Source organism: Embiotoca jacksoni, unplaced genomic scaffold (assembly GCF_022577435.1).
Source record: "Embiotoca jacksoni isolate LCO1_2020_lvr unplaced genomic scaffold, fEmbJac1.0.p SCAF_7, whole genome shotgun sequence".
In the NCBI taxonomy this organism is placed as follows: Eukaryota; Metazoa; Chordata; class Actinopteri; family Embiotocidae; genus Embiotoca; species Embiotoca jacksoni.
The window spans coordinates 9,872,150-9,894,377 of record NW_027185425.1 but is presented as its reverse complement, the minus strand read 5'-3'; the positions used below and the strand labels follow the sequence as shown (position 1 = coordinate 9,894,377).

Here is a 22,228-nt window from a genome sequence, read left to right as displayed (position 1 = left end):
CTCACCATGTACATTACAAATTCATTGTAGTTTGTTGATTAGTTTGGCTGTGATTGGTAATTTAGCATTTTTTTTTTTTGCTCCAGTCCTTTTCAGCCCACTCGCTGAATATGGCCACTCTTTTGAGATTTTGCATGCTAGTCACAGCTGCCTTTTCCATATGGCTTATAACTGAGAACACATAAGTTGGTCTTTGTTGCCAAATTCTCAGCAAAAAAAAACCTCATTGGTATGTAGCAGGGATTGCGGAGGCCACAAAGCAGCCATTTTGTTGAAGAAAACACTTGGTCATGTATCTGTATATACATGGTTACGTGGTGAAGTGTTTGCGTGTGTGCATCCAGTAGAAAACCCCACTTAGCTCCGCAGAAGTCTGTCAAGAATAACATGTGTTTACCGAGACCCCTGTTGTTCTCAATTAATGCTGACACGTGTGGGTTTGGGATTACAATGGCAGACTTCTCTCTCTCTCTCTCTCTCTCTCTCTCTCTCTCTCTCTCTCTCTCTCTCTCTCTGTGTGTGTGTGTGTGTGTGTACATACACACCACTCGTGTATACCACACTCCTGTACTTGAGATAAATGACAGCACATTCTGGAAGGATTAAAACGAGTTGAGAAAACATGACCTCACATTTCTACTCGACATTTCGACACACACTCCCTCTCTCCGCTCTTTCCTTTAATATTGATTCACCTCAATGATGAGAAGAGGCAACTAAGCAATAACAAGCCTCAGCTTATTGACCCATCTCGGTGCAGATGCATGCCTCTTTTTCTTAATAAGCCGACGTCAGCTCCCAATGCAACGTAAGCCTCTGTGTGCGCACCGTCTCATTTCCATAAGGGAAATAGTTCAGTAGACCCAGAGCCTGAGGGTAATTATTTGCTTTGTAAAATTGGGTAATTAACTTGTCACCCAAATTATATTTTTGGCTTTTTCATCACAGTTTGATTCTTTTTTTTTTTTTTTTTTTTTTTCTCAAATTTAGCAATGGGAGACCGCAATATTTGTGTTGTCTATGAAATAGTAGTTATGTTGCCTAATTATTGTTTTGTTGGATCGGTCTCATTTATCTGGCAAGTTAGATGAAAAATTGCAGTTCAGACTATTTTTAATAGCATGTCATCAAAAATACAAACTTATGAGTTAACACTTGACATTCATTGTATTATGAATTGGCTCAGTTTGTAGTGTTTCTGTGTGTGCAGACACTCTTGATGGATGAGGTACATTTTCAAGCTGGGCTTCAGATATTTTCCTGTTTGTTGCAGCTGAAAAGGATGACATGTCTGAGATTGTTTCCTGACTAATGCCTTCTGACTAGGACAGTTTCTTTGATTCATACGTATAGTCATATCATTAGCAACACACGATTGTAAATGTGTGCGCACATATAGCACTGACCTGCCTGTCAGAAGTAGCTGCTGGAAGAAGGGATGAGTATACACCTCTTGGCCCTGACTGTGTGTGTGTGTGTGTGTGTGTGTGTACACAGCAGTACACAGTCTGCCTGTAATGACCCAGACAAGCACTCGTATAGTGTGAGCTTTTAAGTCGCCGCGCGTGTGTGTGTGTGTGTGTGTGTGTGTGTGTGTGTGTGTGTGTGTGTGTGTGTGTGTGTGTGTGTGTGTGTGTGTGTGTGTGTGTGCGCGCAGTATGGAAAGTGCGCTGTGTTGCGACGTGCTTGTTAGTGAGATTGTCAGCTGGAGAGAGACTTGACCTTACATGGTCTGTACAAGCTACTCTGTTGTTGTTGTCATCAGGCCCAGTCACAGGAGTTGAAAATGTGTCTCTTTACTTTGAAAAGCAGTCCTGGCATGGAGATTTTTTTTTCTTCTTTATTGGTTCACATTCATAGGCATGTGATGTCGGGCTAAAGCAAATTATCAGTCTTAGATCATTTTCCCAAGAAGTCAAGTTTTTCCTGTTCGTACAATTATTATTATTTTTTCTAGTAGACACATTTTTTTGTGAAAAAGACTTAAAAGTAATCTTCTATGTATCATAAAAAAGGAGGTTGTTGCACATCCTAACAAGACATTGCCCTGAGCCAAAGAAGACTGTCTGTTCTGTTCAGTTCCGAAAAAAAAAAAAAACTTCCAGTGAAGGTGTAGCCGGAGAGCCTGACCTCCTGAGAGTTGATATGTTCCATTCGAAAGGTTATCCACAGGCTGGGATTCTGCAGTGTTTTAAATGGGATTTTGGATCTCAAGCCAATGTTTTGTCATGTTCTCATCTCTGCTCAGTTTGGTTTGTTTATGGTTGGATCATCACGCCACCTACCACTGCAAGCAGCTGCATGTAGACACACACACACACACACACACACACACACACACACACACACACACACACACACACACACACCCAGGGCATGTTTGCAAAGTTGCTAACACAAAGTCAGACTAACCCTCAAGTGACTTACCCACAAGAGTGCACACACACCAGTGCCAACAGAGGACAACTGAGGACACACTGCCTCACACACACACACACACACACACACACACACACACACACACACACACACACACACATTAGAGGCTATTTCCATTTGGTTAATTCAATGCAGACACATGCGACCTGGCCGTGATCGGACCACAAGTGGCCAGCAAAACTACAAGTGGAAACGCACTCAGGAAGCATTGAGGTCTGATCTGTTTAGGCCACATTCGGAGGTGGCCTGAACAGATCAGAGCCTATACACAGAGCTGGGCCTCACCTTCAGTTTGGCTAGTTGTTGCCCACATGCCCCCACCAGCCGTCTGCCAACAGGCGGGTTAATATTGCCACCAGCTGCAGAGGGGGTGATGCCAACCGGCACCAGGCCCGGAGTGGCCACACAAGAGTCACTGTGTCTCTTCTCTTCTCTTCTCTTCTCTTCTCTTCTCTTCTCTTCATAAAAATTAAATGTCATGATGTGTGTGTGTGTGTGTGTGTGTGTGTGTGTGTGAGAAAGAGGTAGTGTGGGCAGGCCTTCTATTTCTCCTTTGCTTGGTCAGTTGTATGTCACACCTTTACTGGCATTGTGTCTTTGTTTTACACGGTTCTTTTTTTTAATTTTTTTTTATCATACAATCATTACTGTGTGTAAAACTACACTTTCATGTTGAATTAACATAATAGAGATGTGCTGTTGCTTTCGAAATTACTGTATGTGAAACCGCAGTACTGACATAGTCAGTGCCAAGAAAGAGGAAAAAATAAAAGGTAAAACGGTAGTCTTTGAAGGTCAGTGTGCAAAGACTAATTTGTTTCTTTAAAATTTAAAGATAATGAAGTGTACACACACCCAAAATCTGATCAACATATGTTACATAATCATGTACCTAACAATAAAAAGCATTGTTTATAGGACTTTTGGTTTTGTAATTCAACACTAAAACGCTTTTCTTTTTATATTGAGCCAAAGGCGCTTATAATGGCTACCAGTCCCATCAAGTCAGTAGCACCAATAAAAAAAAATCACCGGAAACAAAAAACATACAAAACACAAAAATGAACAGACTGCTAAATAAAACATTTTATGTACAAGACTGCTTTAGTACACTGTTACAATGCAGACTGGATAAAATGTTTGTGCTCAGTGAGAATTTGTGAGTTTGGCTACAAAAAAAACAGTATACTTCACTGTTGTGTTCAACACACACAAACACACACCTGTGCTCATTGACCTTTTTAAAGACTTATTCCACTCACATCAACAGACACCCTCTTGAAATGTATCTGATAAAGTTTTTAACTGAATTTATTTTGGTTGGAAGCAATGGGAGAAGAGCTTTTCCTCTGCGTTAAAGTTTGAAACATTTTTGGGGTCTATTCTGAAGTGGCTTCTTTTTTCACATGCATACTCATCTGGATGTGTCTCGTAATACACAGTCACTTAGCTCTTCACTTGTGTGGCCAAGTGGTGGCCTTTTTCACACGCTCAATATCTTTTTAATGCCCTGGTTGTGGAAAGGGGAATTAATGAGTCTTTCTAGTAAAGGAGCTTGTATGTGCTTGTGCAAAATTCTGTAAGAGTAAATGAGGTTTGCGCCCCGGGCTATGAGTTGTTGTTGTTGTTGTTGTTGTTGTGTAAGTGTGCCCGTGTGTGATGGTGCTTGTGTGCTTCTTCCTGTCTGATTGTTTACAGCCTTACCTAACTGGATTCCAGATGTAATCCTGCAGTCTGTCTGATGAGTCTGGCTCTGCGAGACTAACATCAAGACTTTCCACAAGTCTCCCTCAGGTGTTTCCCTCACAGCAGCTCGCTTCCATACAAATGGCACCTTCCCTTAGCAGCAGACAGATACTGCATAAACTGACCAGAGGCCGGTGGTTTTCTGTGTATTCGTACAAGGCTGCAAGCCTGCAGGCTGTTCCTGTCAGACAAGGCACGAGGCTAATGAGGTTACTCTGTTTCCTGTTTCTGCTTTCCTGTCCCCTCCTTGTGCTGGTTGGAGGGGGAGGGCTTCAACTCTGTGGCACGATATGTCCACACAATGTAATGTACAGTATCTTGTATGTGACTTGAAACATGTTACGTGTGGATTTTTTTTTTTTTTTTTTTTTTTTGCACACACTGCGGCAAGTATTTACCATGTAGTAGTACCACAGGATCGTCCAGTCTGTAATGCGACCATCAGCATCAACACTGGATGTGTCAAGTGTGACATTTAAAGGCCAAAAGCTGGCAGCCAGAAAAAACTATGGCCTTGCTGTTCGTAATATTTCACTGCAGTCAAATGAAATAAACTGAGGGAGTCTGATTTTTGTGTTTTTTGCTCAAAACAATGGATGGCTTACTCCTCAGCATGCCTGGTCAGTTTTATGACCCTAGAGAGCTTTAAATTCACTCACAGCCCAACACAAGAGTCAGAGTTTATTTCCAGTTTGTGAAATAAGATTAGCTTTAAAGTCAATGCTTTTGATGTCCCACAGAAGAAAAAAAAATTCAATCGTGCTTGCAAAGAGAAAATATTTCTTAAACAAATAAATTGTAGGAGTGCCATAGCTTCAGGCAATTTGGTTGAGATTTTATTTATTTATCATTTACATACTTACAGAGCACTAACTTGGCGACACATAGCTCTACCATACTGTGGCCTTTTATATTTGTATATGCTATTACATCCTGTTAATACATTTGACAGGAGTCAAAGTAAATAGATGTCCTGTCAAAACATGTATACCGTATGGAATCATTTTTATAAGCTTTGGAGACGCAGTGTCGTATATCCTGAATGACAATGAAGAGCACATTTCTTTGACTGAATGAATCCCAAGAAATAAACTATTGCTACTGATAAGAAGCCGTATTTGTCACTGTAGACGAGCACAGCTTGTGAGTGGAAGTGAGAGGGTTTGAACTGCAGCTCTGTTAAGTGGGATCAGCAGCAGGGTCTTCCAAGAATCCCGAGGGAATAGCAGGGAGATGAAGCAGCCTTTTGCCACTGCGACCATGATGAATGGCAGCATGCTGGGGAGCGCCGTCGATCAGATCTGCCCGTGTGACCACAGCGAGTGAGCTTGTGTGTGTGTGTGTGTGTTTGTGTGCGCATGTGCCTCTAGTGCACAGTCAAACCTCTGGTCAGCAGCGGGTAGCCAAAGTGAAAATGATATTGTGACAGAGTTGGAGGGTAAGTGTGTTGAACGAGGCTGTTATTACTGAACGGGAGCCATTTGTTATGCAACCTGTCAGATCAGAGAGAGAGCGAGCGTGCGTACACACACACACAAGAGTTGCTTTATACTATAGTTTAACAGTTCTACCATGAGGCCTGTGTTTTAGTCTGTTGTAAGAGCAGACGTGGCTCAGCACTCTCAACCTGCCACAAGTAGCTTCACAGTATGAAGAATTTTCCTCAACTGAGCCCTAAAAACCATGGCAACAAGGCTGTGAAACTGACAGAGACACCACTGTAAAGCTGATACCACGCCATTACTTTAACATTTCACTTTATGAGAGACGCTTAAAATTCCCACAACAACAATTCCACCATCCTTTCCTTGGCTTTGTGGCACTGAATGAGCAGAAAACAGTTGCTTTGAGCCCAGATTTTTACTGTAATGCTCCTCTGGTGCTATGTGCCATGCACCGAGACCGGAAAAGAACCTTAAACTCCTTCCATATACTGTTAGACAATCTGTCAATAGTGCTATAAACACACTCAAGTGTTCCAGAATAGGTAATGAACAAAGCAAATGCAATGGTTTTCATATTTTGTTGTTGTTTTGGAATGCATTACCTTGTTTTACTTTGTTTTCTTGTTTCTAACACCAAATACTTGAAATACAGCTTTAAAGTCTTGATCCATGTTGGTGAATTTGGGCTTTGCTGAGAAGCTGTTTTGGTGGATAAGTTTTCATGAGGAGTGTTTGGGGTTGACGGTCAGAACAGGGGTCACTTGGCCACATAGCCAGTGCAGTTGGGCAGCCCAGTCAACGTAAAGCTTTCTTATGCAGCTGGCTGGGCATCTTCTGCTCACGTACGCACACATACTGAGCATGTTTAAACAAAGCCGGGTCAGTACATAAACTCCTCTTTTTCTCTCTAAAACAGTACTTTTCTCCCCCAAAAAGTGGCTCGTCTGAAAACACCGGTTTGGTGTTGCAGTGCATGCAGGAGTGGGGTAGGAACTCTATCATTTCGCTGACAAAACCAATGTTGACAGCAACACAGCAGTGTTTTCTGGAGCTGAACCAGAAAAAGGGACCCGATTCAACAGTTTTATACTCGTTGGTATTTTTAAAAAAAATTCTCTGCTGTCATCAATCAGACTCATAAACACTCACCTCTGTTCATCAGAATTACATGTTTAGACGTTTTTGCCAAGAAAAAGTGGGGTTCCAAAGCGGAAATAGTCAACCATGGTGTTGACTGCTTTTTTTTTTTTTTTTTGCTCATGTCTTGTAGTAAATAAAAACCCCAAATAGAACATGGTAACAAGGTCAACAACTTGACTTTCATTGAAGGGAGTTCTGTTCATTTCTTGACAAAGCTGTAATTCCAGACTTTCTCTTGCCTGTTGTTGATGTAGCCGGCTTGCATTGAAACCGGCAGGAAATCACTGCAGAAATAGAAACATTGTACTTCTTAGCTGGCTTTCTCTGGTAGTTCATTGTGTCATCAGCACATGCCCAACACGAAGAGAGTTACCTATTTTGGCATTTTAATGTGACCTTGAGCTGAAATGCCGACAAGAACGTCCTTAATTTAGCCAGCTTAATGTAGATTTACTCTCTGATACAGACATGCAGGATCTTCAAAGCGCTGCAACATTTAATTCCTGCAGTCAAAATAAACCTGGTCACAGTGTGTGTGTTTTAAAAGCTCTCTCCCTCACTCTATTTCTCACCCTCTCTCACCCTGCTCTACTTTTACCAGCCTGATAGCATTTTATGCTCGGCAGGGCTGAATGGCTCTGGCAGTCTGTCAGTTATGTACGCTCAGGTAGATTCAGACAGTGTGTGCATGCATGAGTGTGCAAATGCAGACACCTGATATGATTGACAGTGCAGATGCGGGAGGTTAGTGTTTGTCTGATACTGAGCTCAGCAGGAGAGACCATCGTGGCTAGACAGAAGGCATCGTTCTCAGGAAGAAACATTTACTCTCTGCATATGCTCAAGAAAGTTATGTTAAACAGCATTTCTGTTTATGGAAAAACTGTGGTTTTAGTTGTTTACTCTGCTGCAGGAGGTAGCTTTGGTCTTAGTGGCGTTCCTCTCCTGCAAATACAAACGCTCTGGAACTGTTGGGGCAATCCCAGCACGACTAGTTTTAAAGGGAAGGCCCTGTGGCTGCACACACACACACACACACACACACACACACACACACACACACACGCACACGCACACGCACACGCATTCCAATGCAGTGAGCTTGTGGTGTAATGAGGCGATTATATAGGGCCTCTTGTCCCCGGCAACCCCAAAAACCTTGTTCCATTCGGCCTATTCTCTGAGCTCCAAGCTGAGCTAAGCATCCGGTCTACTTGAAGCTATAAGGGACGTGGGGACCAGGATGTAGTTAGGATTGGAATGTAAATTTTGGGAGCAAACACGTGCTTCGTACTTGAGGAAGTTGGCCTGGTTTTAGCAACTCTCTCGGTTGCTTGCAGATAAGTGCGGATGTAGGATCAGGACCAGGGTGCATTTTTTTTTTTTTTTTAATAACAGCTGCCATTATTTACACTAAAAGCAGGCAGGGCCTGAAAATCCCTGCAGTCTCCAAATTTCCATTTTCTTCTAATGAATCGCTTCTTCTTAAACACTGCTTAGATGTTCTCATTTGCTTGTAAGTCTTTCACTCGCAAAACAGTTTTTTTTAAGAGCCCTCCAATATTGTGTTATTGTCAAGACATTCATTAATACTTTGCAGATGTTTTTCTTCCTCCACGGCCATAATCAAGATGCCATAAATGTTACTAATCCACAAATGTTTGGTCATGACCCTAAGAAAGGTTACATTGATGTATTTGGGAATTAAATAATTGTTATCACAGTCATATGCACCACTTGTTAACCTTGAGCAGTCACATTTTTGCAGCCAGTCATATGGGCCAATGTGTCGGGGAAAGAGAAAGGGTGATAAAGAGAAAGGAAGAGAGAGGGTAGTAGTGGGGCAGGGATTGTCCTGACTACTGGATATAATAACCCAGGCTTTGTCAAAATAACATATCTCCTCCATCAATCTATCCATCCATCTTGCCGTCCCTCCTCCAAAGACGAAATGTGTGTTAGAATAACAGATTTTGGGCTAGTTTTGTAGAGCAGATCGCAGCTGGCGCGTAGCCCACATTCCTCTACCATGACATCAGCACAGTTCGGCAGTAGCACAGCACTATTTTTAGAACAGTGAGTGTATAGGCACACACAGAAATGTATGTGTAAGCTGTAAAGGCAAGTGTGTGATTCTATAAATGCAGCAGATTATAATGCAAATGTGCAAATGACTTTGTTCATACAATAGTAGTGTTGGATACATGTGGATATTTTTGACTTATTTTAGCTTTGTTGCCTTTTTATTTTCATCAAAATTATAAATCAAATAAGAGACCTCTTAGTTGACTTTAGCCTGGCTTGAATTTCTGTCACTCTTCTCCACACCCAGGTATCAGCAACGTAGAGGCTCCGTGATGTTCTTAAAGGCACAGTGTCTTGTCAGTGAATGCTTGTTATAAGCAATTTCACACACATTTTCCGTACGGTGTGCTGGTGAAGTGCTGCTTTGGATTCTTGGCACACGTGTGTTTTTAATGCTCTGGTAATAAACGCAGCCTGCACTGGTGTTCTGCATGTTTTTCTTGTGTGAAATTAATCCATTGTTTGTGCATAATATTCTGGTATGAGAGTACAAGGTCTCTGAGGAAATTTGTTTCCGCCATTCGTTTCCACTGAATAGATGAATGATCAGATCTGACTTTGATGCTGATAATTAGACTTTTAAGGTTTCCAAGTTTTAAATCCATACCCTGCAAATTCAATATTCCACCTAACTTGGTGTCTAATACTACATCCAGGATGTGTATTTTTAATTGTTTTTTTTTTTTTTTATAGTATCCAGTGTTGCACACAGCCAATGAAATCCTTTTGTTTCTTCATCAACCATCAGGGTTATTGGATTTGCAGAGAGGATCATTCGAGGCAGGGCCGGGGTTATGAAGTGGAACCGGCCCCACTTTTCATCCAGTTTAATGAGCAGATACCATGATAGATTTAATCCCGCTCAGACTCTTGTGCTTCTATCATTGGCACACTGCAGACAGCGTTTTGACATTTTCTCAATTCTGTTTATTCACTTTTGTTGGCCCTGATTGTTCTGCTCTCCAGTGGAGATGTGTCTATTGACTGGATCTCTTTTGACTCTAATGAATATGAATATGCATGAATACAAATATTTTCAGGAAAATCTTATCTTCCAATAAAATATGCTTGTTTGGAGATTCATCACATTTTGAAGCATTAAAGTCTGCTTCAGAAGAATGTGAGGAAAAACAGTAAAATGTTGAGTTTGGTGATATTTTCTCCTCTTGTATTTAATCTTTTAAGGGCCTTTCATGGTGTAGTGTTTTGAGAAGCCCAGCAGGTAACCTGTTATCTTGGTATATGTACTACTGTACATGTCTGACTTATAGTGAGAGCGACATAGCTGGAGAAGAAGAGATGTAATGATCTTCTATGGCACACTTTTCAAACACATTGTCCCTGTGGATGCTTAAAAGGTGTCTGTCTGTAATTTGTGTGGGTTTTTGTGGGACGGATTACCTGTGTTCCAAAGAGTTGGGGGTTGGGGTTGCTGGGTGACAGTATAAGCTCACAATGTTCCTGAGGCATCATGGTTACACACACACACACACACACACACACACACACACACACACACACACACACACACACACACACACACACACAGGTGCAGTGAAAAGGTCCCTGCGCTCATTAGTGGAATTCCACTAGCCTGATGGGAGCTGGTCGGGGTGGAGATGTGTGTGTCAGTGCCAGGTAGCTCTCTGTGTAAAAGAGATCTGGCAATTCCTCAGAAGTCACAGACACACATATGCACAGACTGAGAAAACTGAGATGCGGTTGCATTTTGGTTTCATTGCTGATTTGAGTTATGTTTCCCTTCCTCTGTCATGCTACATTCACCTTCTGGCAGGCAGAGTGTGAATGTCTTTGGAGGCGTTTTGCAGGCCATAGCTGACCGTGACCTCTCGCTTTTTACACCTGGCAAACACATGGCAGGGGCTGGCTTTTGTGACTGAAAATCCAATGAAAGGAGAGGAACACCCTCACCAAAAACAGATGGCATTCTAACTTTCAGGTCAGACAAATAGTTACCCCTGCAGTTGAGAAATGTTTGCAGAAATCTACAGAGTTTATCTCTTGAAGTTATGGAAAAGTTTTGGGGAGGTTTCCAGGTTCAGCAGCTGGAAGACAGCACAGCTTTAACTGTCACCGTTTTCCCTGATGAAAAGTCAGTCAGCATTTTTTCCCCAATTTTTTTTTTTCTTTTTCCAGCCATTGTTGCTATGTATACACAGTACAGGAAATATCTGTGGCATGCTGCCAACTACTCTGAGGAAACCACAGAGAAAGTGAGAGAAAGAAATGCAGGCAAACTCTAAGGTCAATATTTGGAAGAAAGATTCCCCGCTCCCCCCTCTCTGTGCACCCGTGTTGTGAGTTGTGTGTATGTGAGAGTGTTTGTAACCCTGAGATATACTGTCAGTGCTGTGTGTGTCAGTGTACATTTGGCCTTGTGCCACACCGTGAAGGAAAGAGTGCTCGTGAGCTGTCTAGGTAATTGGTGCTTACCTGGCACGCCGTTGCGCGCACGCGCGCGCGCACACACACACACACACACACACACACACACACACACACACACACACACACACACACACACACACACAATACGGACAGACACACACTGAAAATGGATTAGATGACATTAACTACAGGAGAAAATGGCATAATTGAATACTGGCACTACCTCTCTTGTGTGTGTGTGTGCGCGTGTGACAGTGTAATGAGGTACTGCACATTACACACAAAACACACCCTATCAACCTCTGTCAGAGGCTGCAAAGCATCAGTGCACTGAGCGGTCTGCTTGCCCGTGTGTGTGTGCTGTATGCAGGCAGACATAGTTAGCTGTCACCCATCAGCTCCATCATGTGCAGACACACGGATATTAATTTCTTCCTCCACCCTCAGCAGACCAAGGAAATCAAAACAATAGGTATATTTTTATCTGCTGAAGAGACAAAACCACAAAAGCTCGGTAAACAAGCAAAATCTTCACTCTTGTCAATATTGTCAACAAATACTAGGAGTTAATGAATGAAGTCATGTCAGTTTTGGTTTACTTCCAGGATTTTTGAGATAATAAATCATATTCACCAAGATCTAAGTGATTCTTTGTTTGCAGGCCACCTGTAGCTTTTAATGAACCCACTGAGAAGCTCTCTGCTAAGACTTAGATTTAGACAGCATACAGTGAGTGATGAGAGCGAGCCATGGCATGAAGTTGCATCTGACCTTCAACTCAAAACATGACGAGTGCTTGAATAGCTTTTTTCTAAAATAAAGTTTTTCCAAAGCAACCCTTCTGAAGTGTCATGAAGCCTGTGTCCTAAACATGGCTTAAATCTTTGAGATGAACACAAAGACACATTTGTGCACACCCTGTTGTGACGCTGCTATAATTAGCAGTGAGTTGTCTGCACTGATCAGAGGAAATATTCTTTTAATCCATCATATCATCTCAAGCTTGCATGTTTTATTGTGTGTGAGCAGGATATTGTAGAACGAGGCAGCACTGAAAGAGAGATGTCTGTGAGCGACAGTCATTTCAGTGGTATTCTTTTCTCTGGCTGTGGGAGAATTCATAATATTTGAATGAGATCCATTTTCTCTCTTTTTCACGCAGACAGAACCGCAGACTTGGTTTCTAAACCTCTGCACGTTTTTTTTTTTTTTTTTTTTGTGTGTGTGTGTGTGTGTGTGTGTGTGTGTGTGTGCGCACTTGTTCTTAATTGCAATGCTGTGATCGTTACCCTTTTTTTAACAGTAGCGATAAAAAGTCTTGCTGTAATTACTTTCATTTGAGGAGGAGATCTTTAATACACCCAGCCAGCGCTGCTGATGTCACTGTGATGTCCGCCAGCCACTTAGCTGAGCCAACTCAAACGACCTGGATGATCAGAACGCTGCGCTCCCACACAGGTTGCTCAGCACGTCGGCCTCTTACGTTACATTTGACTCGGACAGAAGGCGATGTGCTCGCTGCGATGAGTCGACAGGTTCCGAAATGTGCTTTTAATTCAAATAATTAGCATACATTAGCCTTTTGTGCATAAAGGCAGAAGGTGTTTTCTCAAACCTAACAGCTGAAATCCACTCACCCCATGGCTTGACTAGAGAAAAGCTATTTCCAGTTTCCATTATTTATTAATACCTCTTTGTTGTTGCTCATGTCCTAATCTCATTTCCTTTAGTCATTAGCGTTGTTCGACATCAAACACAGCTGCCAGAGCAATGAGTGTAGGCAGCAAGGGGGAGAGAAGTATGGTGATTGCTGTTGGACACTCACTAAAGACTCTTTTAACAATGCTGCTTGCAGTGGAGTATTTTTCTAATAAGCTGTTAAAACGCTCAATATGAGGTTTTGAATAAATTGCAGCTTTGATGTGCTTCACGTTCTGCCTTCATGGTTCTGTCGCTCGGATTGAATGTCCATGTCTTGGAAAAAGATGTGTCTGTATGCGAGTGTGCGCGCGCGTGTGTGTGTGTGTGTGTGTGTGTGTGTGTGTGTGTGTGTGTGTGTGTGTGTGTGTGTGTGACTCCTGGTGACCTCTCCGACAATAACATCTTTTGTCTCAGTTTCACTTGGAGAGATTACCAACACATGAACTCACAGTCCCATGATGCTTTTTTCATTGGCTTCCTACCTATTCATCACCATAACACTCAACTATCATGGCATTGTAGGGAGATGCAGTCCTTCATGTATTGTTATGCTAATGTTTTGCCCCTGTGTCTAGCTGCAAGCTAATGCTATGTTATGCTAATTTGGTCTCGTTCTAATGTCACTCTATAGTGAGAAATGGAGGATGCAACCAGAACAATATGTAAAGGGATTCCCCATTGTACCAAAACCTTGTTTTTCCTCTACTAAAGCTATCACAAGTTTCCATGCGTTTACACACAGGCGTCCATATGACATCTTTGTGATTCCCGTGTTTTGTTGTGAACAGATATATAACTATATAAATTCCACAATCCTCAAACTATTAAAAAAAAACTAACTGGCTGCAGCTTTGTTGGTGGTTTATATTGTTGTAAACAAACATTTTTCGAAGCTGTTTTTATAGTTTGTGCACAGACTAACTACGGCTGCATGTCTTGGTTGAGAACTGTGAAAATTTACAGCCTGTTGACTTTGGCTTGGTAGGTTTTGTTTTGTCTTGAAAGGCTCAACACAACTGGCCTTTCCTGAGCATTTCCTGACCTTGAACTCGAGTCACACTTTTATGGCAGTGCTGTTGTCTGGCAGCAGAAACAAAGGAAAACCCACAGGATAAACAAATGTCCAACTTGCAAGGATGCTGTCTATATTAACGCACCCCTCATTGTCCTATCTGCCAAGTTAGATTTTTGGAAACATAATGTGAGTGTTCACATTATTTATCTGAAATGTTCGTTCCCACAAGCACAGATACAGACTTAATGGGTGTAAAAATGGGGGAAATAAACTGTGCCTGTGGTTTCTCTCTGCGTTAATGGCTTATACTGACCCATTTTCTCTCTCTGGATATTTTCACAGGATGACAGTGATGGGATCCCGTGGTCGGAGGAGCGGGTGATGCGAAAGGTGCTTTACCTCTCCCTGAAGGAGTTTAGGACTGCACAGAAACGGCAGCTGGATGGTGATGGAACCACAAACTCCAATGGTGAGTTTATGTCAATGCGGTGGACACGTTGTCGCAGGCAGGATACGTTGTATCTCAACCTTCCACTTTGTAGTTGTGTATTTTAACTGAGATAGATACAGGTCTTAGATTGTATATACAAAAATTAAGCCAATGCTGAAATGCCTTAAAGTGCAATTCCACTGAGGGCCACTAGGGGCTGACTCCAATGGACTACCATTCAAAAAAGCTAAGTCAGTGCAATTTTTCTACAAGTCGATATAATATCATTCGCTAAATTCACTCCTTCTGATTAGTTTTCTGGTTGTCCTTCTGATTGCCTACATATTAGGCCTTAAACAGAGGTATGTTTGGGGTTGTGCCAAGTTTGATTGACATGCCTGGGGTGCATTCAGGTATAGCTGGGCAGGTGTAGTGTTCTCAGGTTCTCAGTCAGATCTATGAGTTACATCCACCCCTCGCTCCTCCCCAGCTCGTCCAAATATAGTCACTTCTCGCTCTGAAAAAGCAAAGATGGCGACAGCCAAAATGCCCAACTCAAAGCTTCAAAATGTCAGTTTGCAAACCAAAGGGTTTGATAGTGGTAGGTTGACACTTGCTTTTGGTCCACGGGAGGAAATAAATCAAACTGACCTTACAGTGGATTTGTTGAAATCAATGAGCTGCAATAACTGTAAAAAAAAAAGAGGTTATGAACTATTAAGTTTTGCCATATCTTGCAGATTAAAAACTGAAGTCAGAGGTTTGAATGAACAATAATATTTAGCTTTTTTGTCCTTGAGGTGAAGATCTCTTGGTAACAAGCCCTTCCTCCACAGTAACTTAAAAAAAAACCTGCTCCAGCAAGTATGTATGTTCCAACCCTCCCATATGTCTTGATCATCATTTAGCCAAGGACATTGCAAAAAGGTCAATTTGAATGGGACAAGATGATTTACATCATTTACAGTACACTGTAAACAACTGGCAATTATTAAAAGACATCATGAAATGTAAAAATTTAAACAAGTTGAAAACTTTCACTTTGAAACTGCTGCACTAGAGGTTTGTGGGGTAAATAGGGTTGCCAATGTTGCTGGATGAGCTTAGAGATGATCATTGTATTTTCTTGATTCTTGTCCTGGGTTTGTACCCTCATGGTTGTACATGCACTTATTGTAAGTCGCTTTGGATAAAAGCATCAGCTAAATGAAATGAAATGTAATGTAAAAAATTTAATGATCAAGGAATCTCATTTGCCTTTTGTTTTGTGGGTCAGTGGGCAGTGAGTCGCAGTATTTCACTCTGTTGCTTCAAAGGAACCCTTGAACTGAAAGTATTTCCCTCTTGTTTTCGAATGTTGTTTACACCTCAAACAGACAGACTCTGATGAGGCCTTCCACAGCGCCACACACAAGGAAACACGTCTATAAGTGTTGTTATTTTTTTTTTCCAGATTTTACACTCACTCCGGGATCGAGACTCATTAAAACATGGGCTAATAGAAACCTCAACATGAATTAATATTTGAAATTGCTTACTTAGACAGAAATCCAATTCCAGGTGGGGAAGCCTGCGACAATAACAGTTGAGGGAATATGTGCGTTGTGGTGTGTAAATCTGAAACAACACGAGGAGAGTAGGAGCACGGGGGGGGGGGGGATGAATAGCTTGTTTTGAACCAAGCTGCCACCATGTCTTTGTTTGACACTGGTGCTCCCACACAAAAAAGCCGTCAGCCAGCCAACAGCGGAGATTTGAACTTCACACGTGCCTCAGAACCTATTCTCAGTTGACATTAACACAACCCAGACGCAGAAAGAAAGGAACCAAGAGGAAAAAATGAGTCTCTCAAAGTTCACGCCCAGTCTTCCAGCTAGGCAGAAAGGGAGACAGGCAGACAGACGGGAGGGACGTCTCTTTTGAAATGGAGCTTATCTTTTATACCTCGGGTTTTCTTTTTTCCTTCCCCGTTTTTGTCATGTTTCCTTTTATTATATATTTTTTTCACACCTTTATTTATTCTCTCCATGCCTGTGCCGAGTACCCCGTCCCCTCCTTGTAGCTACTGCATCTCTGTGTGTCTGTCTGGCATCTCATAGCTGCCACTCCAGAGCTCCTCAGGGCCTTTTAAGCCGCCGCGGGTAGCTGACCTTATCGCCTGAATAAAAATGACTCATTAGAAAGCGGCGGCGGCCTGTCGCACCGGGGGTAACGACAGCAGCCCACGCCGACACAAAAGGGTGCCGGGCTGAATAGACAGGCCCCGCTGTTTTAGAGCACCATGGGTTAGCGAGGCTTTGGAGGCTGTGCGAGCAGCACAGTTTCCTGTCTCGCATAGACATTGTGGTGAAACTGTCAGCCATTTTGGAGGATCACACTCAGCATGCACTACATCCTGAATGGGCAGCCCCTGCTGTTTTAGAGGACTGTGGGTTAGAGAGTCTGGGCTTATGTTGAGGCCAGACATGTGCCACAGTTTTCAGTCTTAAACAGGCATTATTGTGAAACTATCAGCCATTTTGGAGAGTCTGACCATGCATGACATTAAGAAATGTCATGGAGTTTGAGAAACTGATGGATGAAAGATAACTTGTCATATCTAAATGTTGTATCGCTTAATAGATTATTTGATAGGCAGAAAATGAATCAAGGACATTGTCATTGATCGTTTGGGCAAAAAAAGCAAATGTTTGCTGGTTTCAGCTTCTTCGATTTGGGAATTTATGGCTTTTCTCTGTCTAAAGTCATCATTAACTGCCGGGCACAATAAGCAATTTTAATCAGGTAATTATTTGTTCAACTGAATGTCAGATGTCACACCTACAAATGTTTTGTCAGATAACAGTCCAAAACCCAGAAACTGTCACAGTAGGCTAAAAAAAATACAAGACATCATCCACATTTAAAAATATTTATTTTGCCATTTGTGCAGAGTTTTTGCTGATTAATTTTCTGTTGATGGACTGTTTGATTAATTACATAATAATTCAACTTGTGATGGAAAGAATAATGAGAAAATGTTTGCTGAAGTCCTAGTATAAATGCAGAATTTGGTGTCATTGAAGCTAAGCTCTCTTTGCTTCAATATATGTCAATCAATGCGTCCACCATTTTGGGAAGTAGATGTCATCTGACTGAGGGAGTTTTGAAAAATACCTGGCTCCGAGCCTGTGTAGAGCAGTGTTTGTCCCCCTCCTCAGGCATCTCTCTCTTCCCAAAGACCTCCATTCATCCCCAACCTCCTTCCGTCTCTCTCTCCTCCTCCCTCCATCACTGTGGCAGCAGTGTTTTTTTTTTTTTTTTTTTTTTTTAGAGGGGGGTGTGGCTGCCTGTCAGTCAGCTGTGTGTCAGTCTTTCTCTCCACCCACCCAGCCTCCCCCCCTGCCCATAACCAGCAATCATGCCATCTCCCCAGCCACTTTACCTTTTGCTGTTTGGCGGCGGCCAGTCTCTCGTGCTCGTTCCCTGCATTATTTAACAAATGACATTATGCCCTTCTGCATCTCAGCTTCCGCTCGTTCACCCACGCATCCTTCACCCACTCTATCACGGCCACATTCTTCCTCTTCCTCTCCTTTTCTCTCCCTTCCATCCGTTTGTCCTTCCGTTTGTCTCTTCCCCCGATGCAGGGTTTCATTACACATCAATAGGACTCTGGTTACTGCCTTCTCTGCAAGCTCCTGTCTCCTCTCTCCCTCCTGCTGCTCAATCTCCTCGATTATGTATCTACACACCCACACTCTCCTCTTTAGCCCTTTTCTCCCTCCTGTTTCCTTCATCTGTCTCTGTCTTTCTCTTTCTCACCATCTTTCTCTTTTCCTGCTTTGTCCTTCCTGTCCTCTGCCCCATCTGTCTTAACTAGCTACAGTATCTGTCAACCAAACCCTCCCTCCCTCTTTTTCCATTCTTCCTCCCTTCCTCTCCCTCTGTCCTGTCTCCAACCCATCCTCTCCTGTTCTCCGACTCGTTGAAGCTGTATCTCTGTAGCTACGTCCCTATGCCTCGCCATCGCCCTCCGCTGTATTCTTCTTCCGCTCCCATCCTTTTCTTCCCTCCCTCTCCATTTCCCTGAGTGCTATTGATGGAGGAGCTGGCTGCTGTCCAAATACCAGGAGGGGCTGAAGAGAGGGCTCCCTGTTTGCCCATTTCTCCGACTGTCCCCTCTCTTTTTCCTCCTGTCTGTCTGCCCATCTCGAGACTTGCTGTTCCAACCCGTTTTTATGCACATCATGCCCTTTCCTTCAGCACTCACTCTGCTGTCACTCTGCTGTCTCTCTGTATTTCCCAGGCTGCCAGCCCCTTGCGTGGCCGGAGTGGCAGCCTTGGCAGCTAAAACACTGTGTGGGACCTCTATTCTCTCTGTGGTGATAGCATGCTAGACAGAGGAGGACAGATGAAGGTATACCAGCACAGAGAGCAGGCTGGAAGGTGGGATAAAAAGGAGATGAATAAAAGAATGAAGGGGGGGGGGGAGTTTATATATCAAATCAAGTGAAGCAAAGAGATTGCATCTATTCTGTCCTCTCGTGCCCTTTTTTTCCACAACAGCTCGAGCCATTACGAGATCCCATCTCTGCCTTTGATGCTTTTGATTTATAGCCTTCAACTGTTCAAAGCAGATGCCATGTTTCTGAGCTGCACATTGTTCTGTGTTTTTGTTCTGGCTTGTGGTGAGTGTCGTGCTGCGTCGTGAGGTCCAATTTTAGAAGGAAGAGCATTATATTTGGGGCTATTTCAAAAAGTCTTGCCAGGCATTTGATTTTATTATGTGCCTCTACTCTGAAAATGGTCTCGGAATGGATACTGAGGAGTTTTTCTAAACCTAAACTGCCCATTGTTTCTTTTTTACTCGATCCCGCAATTGTAATTGTTTACAGGCACAGAGGACTTGAAAAAAGGGCATGACAGAATTTCAGAGCTTTTGTTTATTGAAGATGGAAATGCAGATTAAAGTTTTGTGTCACACTTGAATATCACCTAAAAACTATAGAGAATAGTTTATTTATGAGAAGGAAATCAGATTTCTCCACATTATCTCCTAACCTAGAAAACATGTAAGTATTTTGTCGTCATTATATTTAAGGCCGATATTTGATTTCTTTGCCGTTAGGTGTAGTATTGCACCCCTTTAACATAAATCTTGTGTTTTTAAGTACAATAAAGAGTTTATAAGGCCACATTCTAGCCCTGATTGTCTTTTCCATTGCATGGCTTCTCTGCTATCTATTACTGCAGCTCACACTAATAGGCTCCTCTCAGCCCCGTGATATGCCATGTTATGCTATGTACCCCTGTTCACTCCCTCCTGTTCTCTCGAGACATCGAGGTGAGCGTAGTGCGGCGATGGGCTTAGTTAAGCACGCCTAAATTTGATTAGCCCCCACACCCCCACCCCATAGGAGCAGCTATTGGGATGTCACACTAGCGCGGCCCTCTGCCGCTCCAGGAGCTTCAGACCACACTCGCCCATCCCCAGTCCTTTAGCTTTCCCATGATTCCCAGCTCTGCCCCTCAGATGGGCACTCATGTGCAACCAGCATATGTCAAACAACCCTTTGGAGGACTGGGGGGGGGAGATGGTTGGAGGGAGGGAGGGGAGAGAAGAAGAAGAGGGGCTGGTGAAATGGGGCCGCTGCCTGTTTGTTTGCGTTCTGTGGGGACCTCATGCGTCAGTCATTTTCTGAGCACAATTAAAGTTAATGAGCTATTTTGTTTTTGCTGTGGTACGAGTTTCACTGGCAAAACATCGTCCTGAAGTTGAGATGGGACTCTCTGCACAATCTTTGTATCAATTTTAATCAGTTTCCCCAAATTTCTCTACGAACATTTTTTTTCATGGTCACGTTAAGTTCGGAAATATGTCCTAATCGGTGTCAGTCTTTGGAATGGCAGATGAAGTAAATCTTTTTATAAATGCATATTAATGGCATTCTCAATTGCCATGTGATTTCTTTCCTTTGATGAACTAGTACTTTTGCTTGAAAGACGAAACTTCAAAGGGCTCTAAGTGAAACTCTTCATTCATTAAAGGCGTATGGATGTAAGCCTTTCGTGCAAACCAAGACATTGTAAGGCAGTGATTCACCCCTGTCCTATAGACTTCGAGGCTCTCCAACACCAATATAAAACCTTGCCAGCAATGCAACGGTCTTACTCATCATGCCGGCTCTTGTTAACTTTCTGACCGCAACGACGTGTCTGATGACTATACCTCCGAATTCAGGTGCTGACCTGCCCTGCGAGTGTGAGCAAACCCAACAGCCCGCGAATTTATGCAGTAAGAAGAGCGTGCAACTCTGTGTGCATGTTCATTCAGCCCAGAGCACATTTATGAAACCGACTTAAATCATATGTTTGAAAAACCTGCTCTACAATCACTCATCTTCATCCTGTCTCCTACATTGTCATTTGATCTTACGACTCCCCTCCTCCCCGTCACATCCTCCTCAGATGACACAATGCCTGGGCTTGTTCAACAGTAGCATCTTTGCGAAAAGGATATCATTCGAGTTTCCACTTATCCTAACCCATGCTCCGCTGTCATAATTCTCTTTAATTTATTTTCTTTTGACACCCATTATTAGGAGTTTGCGGTGCTGGGTGAGTGACACATTCTTCTGCGCCATAAGTCAAAAGGAATTTGACTGGGTGTGCTGGGAAGACGGAACTAAATTACTCAACCACTGAGAAAGTGACATAAAAGTGGGAACGTGAATGAAAGAGTTCATGATAGCAGAGTTAAACAAACCACTGGGAGGCTTGAATGTTCTGTGAGTCATCATCAGTCTTTGCAAAATGAACATGAATAATTTACCAACCTGCCATTCCAAAGTCCAGTCAGGCACAAATACTTGTCAAAACAGGTCAATAGAGGTAAAATATGATGAATTACTGTCAGTGTCAAATGTTTGATCGCTGCGTTGCTCACTCACTGATATAAATCTTAAGCTTTCAGCTCTGCAAGGTGACACTTGAGTTGGCAAGAGCAGAACATTTTAAGCACGTTACTGCCTCTCTGTCTTCAGCGTGGTGGCTCCTGAATTATTATTTTTTCTTTTAATAAGCCTGAAAGGCTTTAAACTTCCCCAGTTGTTTCCTCGATAAGTTTGCTCACTCACGCTCTATTGTTGAATCACACAGGCCATTATGACACGTTCCAAGAATTGCAAGAACTGCCCATGTGGAAATCAAGCCTTCTGATATCTATTTAATTTGGTTGTCTCCCTTAATTACCATCGACTTCCACTCCTCTGTTTGACCTAATTTGAATTCTCGTTGCCTGTTGTTGCTTTTGATTTAAGAATCTGTCTGGGGGCTTATTTTGTTTGTGTGAGATGCTTGCTAAATATTTAATTGGGGCTCTGTCAATTGGGCTCACTAAGAATGTCAAGCCCAGCAATATCTGTCCATATCTCTAACTGCCTCAGGCTTGTTTCTAACAATTCTTGGTCATAGTGCACACATCATGTATGTCAGCAGAAAACAACAGCAGCATTTGTCAGGGGAAAATGAACCAGTGACTTTCCCTTTCCTCCAAAACTGGCCCTCGTGATGGTGCAAAAGATGGAGTACGTGAATTTGTCGTTTTATTTTTGTACAATATTTGGAGTATTTGTACAGCTGAGATGTTTGATTAATCTGTGTTCTCTCTGTATTTACAGATAAAGTAGAACTACCATATTCTTATCAAAAGAGATATCTACTCTGTCATCAGCTCTCTCCACTTGCATCAAATCAAAGGAAAAAGCAGAGGGCTTTATTAACAGTCACATGAAAACACTATTTATCCCCTGAAGACTCAAAATATATTTTAAACAA

At 42.5% G+C, this 22,228-nt stretch overlaps 1 protein-coding gene across 4 annotated transcripts in view; it reads left to right on the top strand.

Moving 5' to 3' along the window:
- Positions 1-22,228, top strand: part of jarid2b (jumonji and AT-rich interaction domain containing 2b) — a 104,811-nt gene that overhangs the window by 36,516 nt on the left and 46,067 nt on the right. For all 4 annotated transcript variants that reach the window (XM_069175702.1, XM_069175701.1, XM_069175700.1 and 1 more), the window contains exon 2: positions 14,323-14,449. In XM_069175702.1, the coding sequence (XP_069031803.1) occupies positions 14,323-14,449 (127 nt within the window). The remainder of the gene's footprint in view (positions 1-14,322; positions 14,450-22,228) is intronic.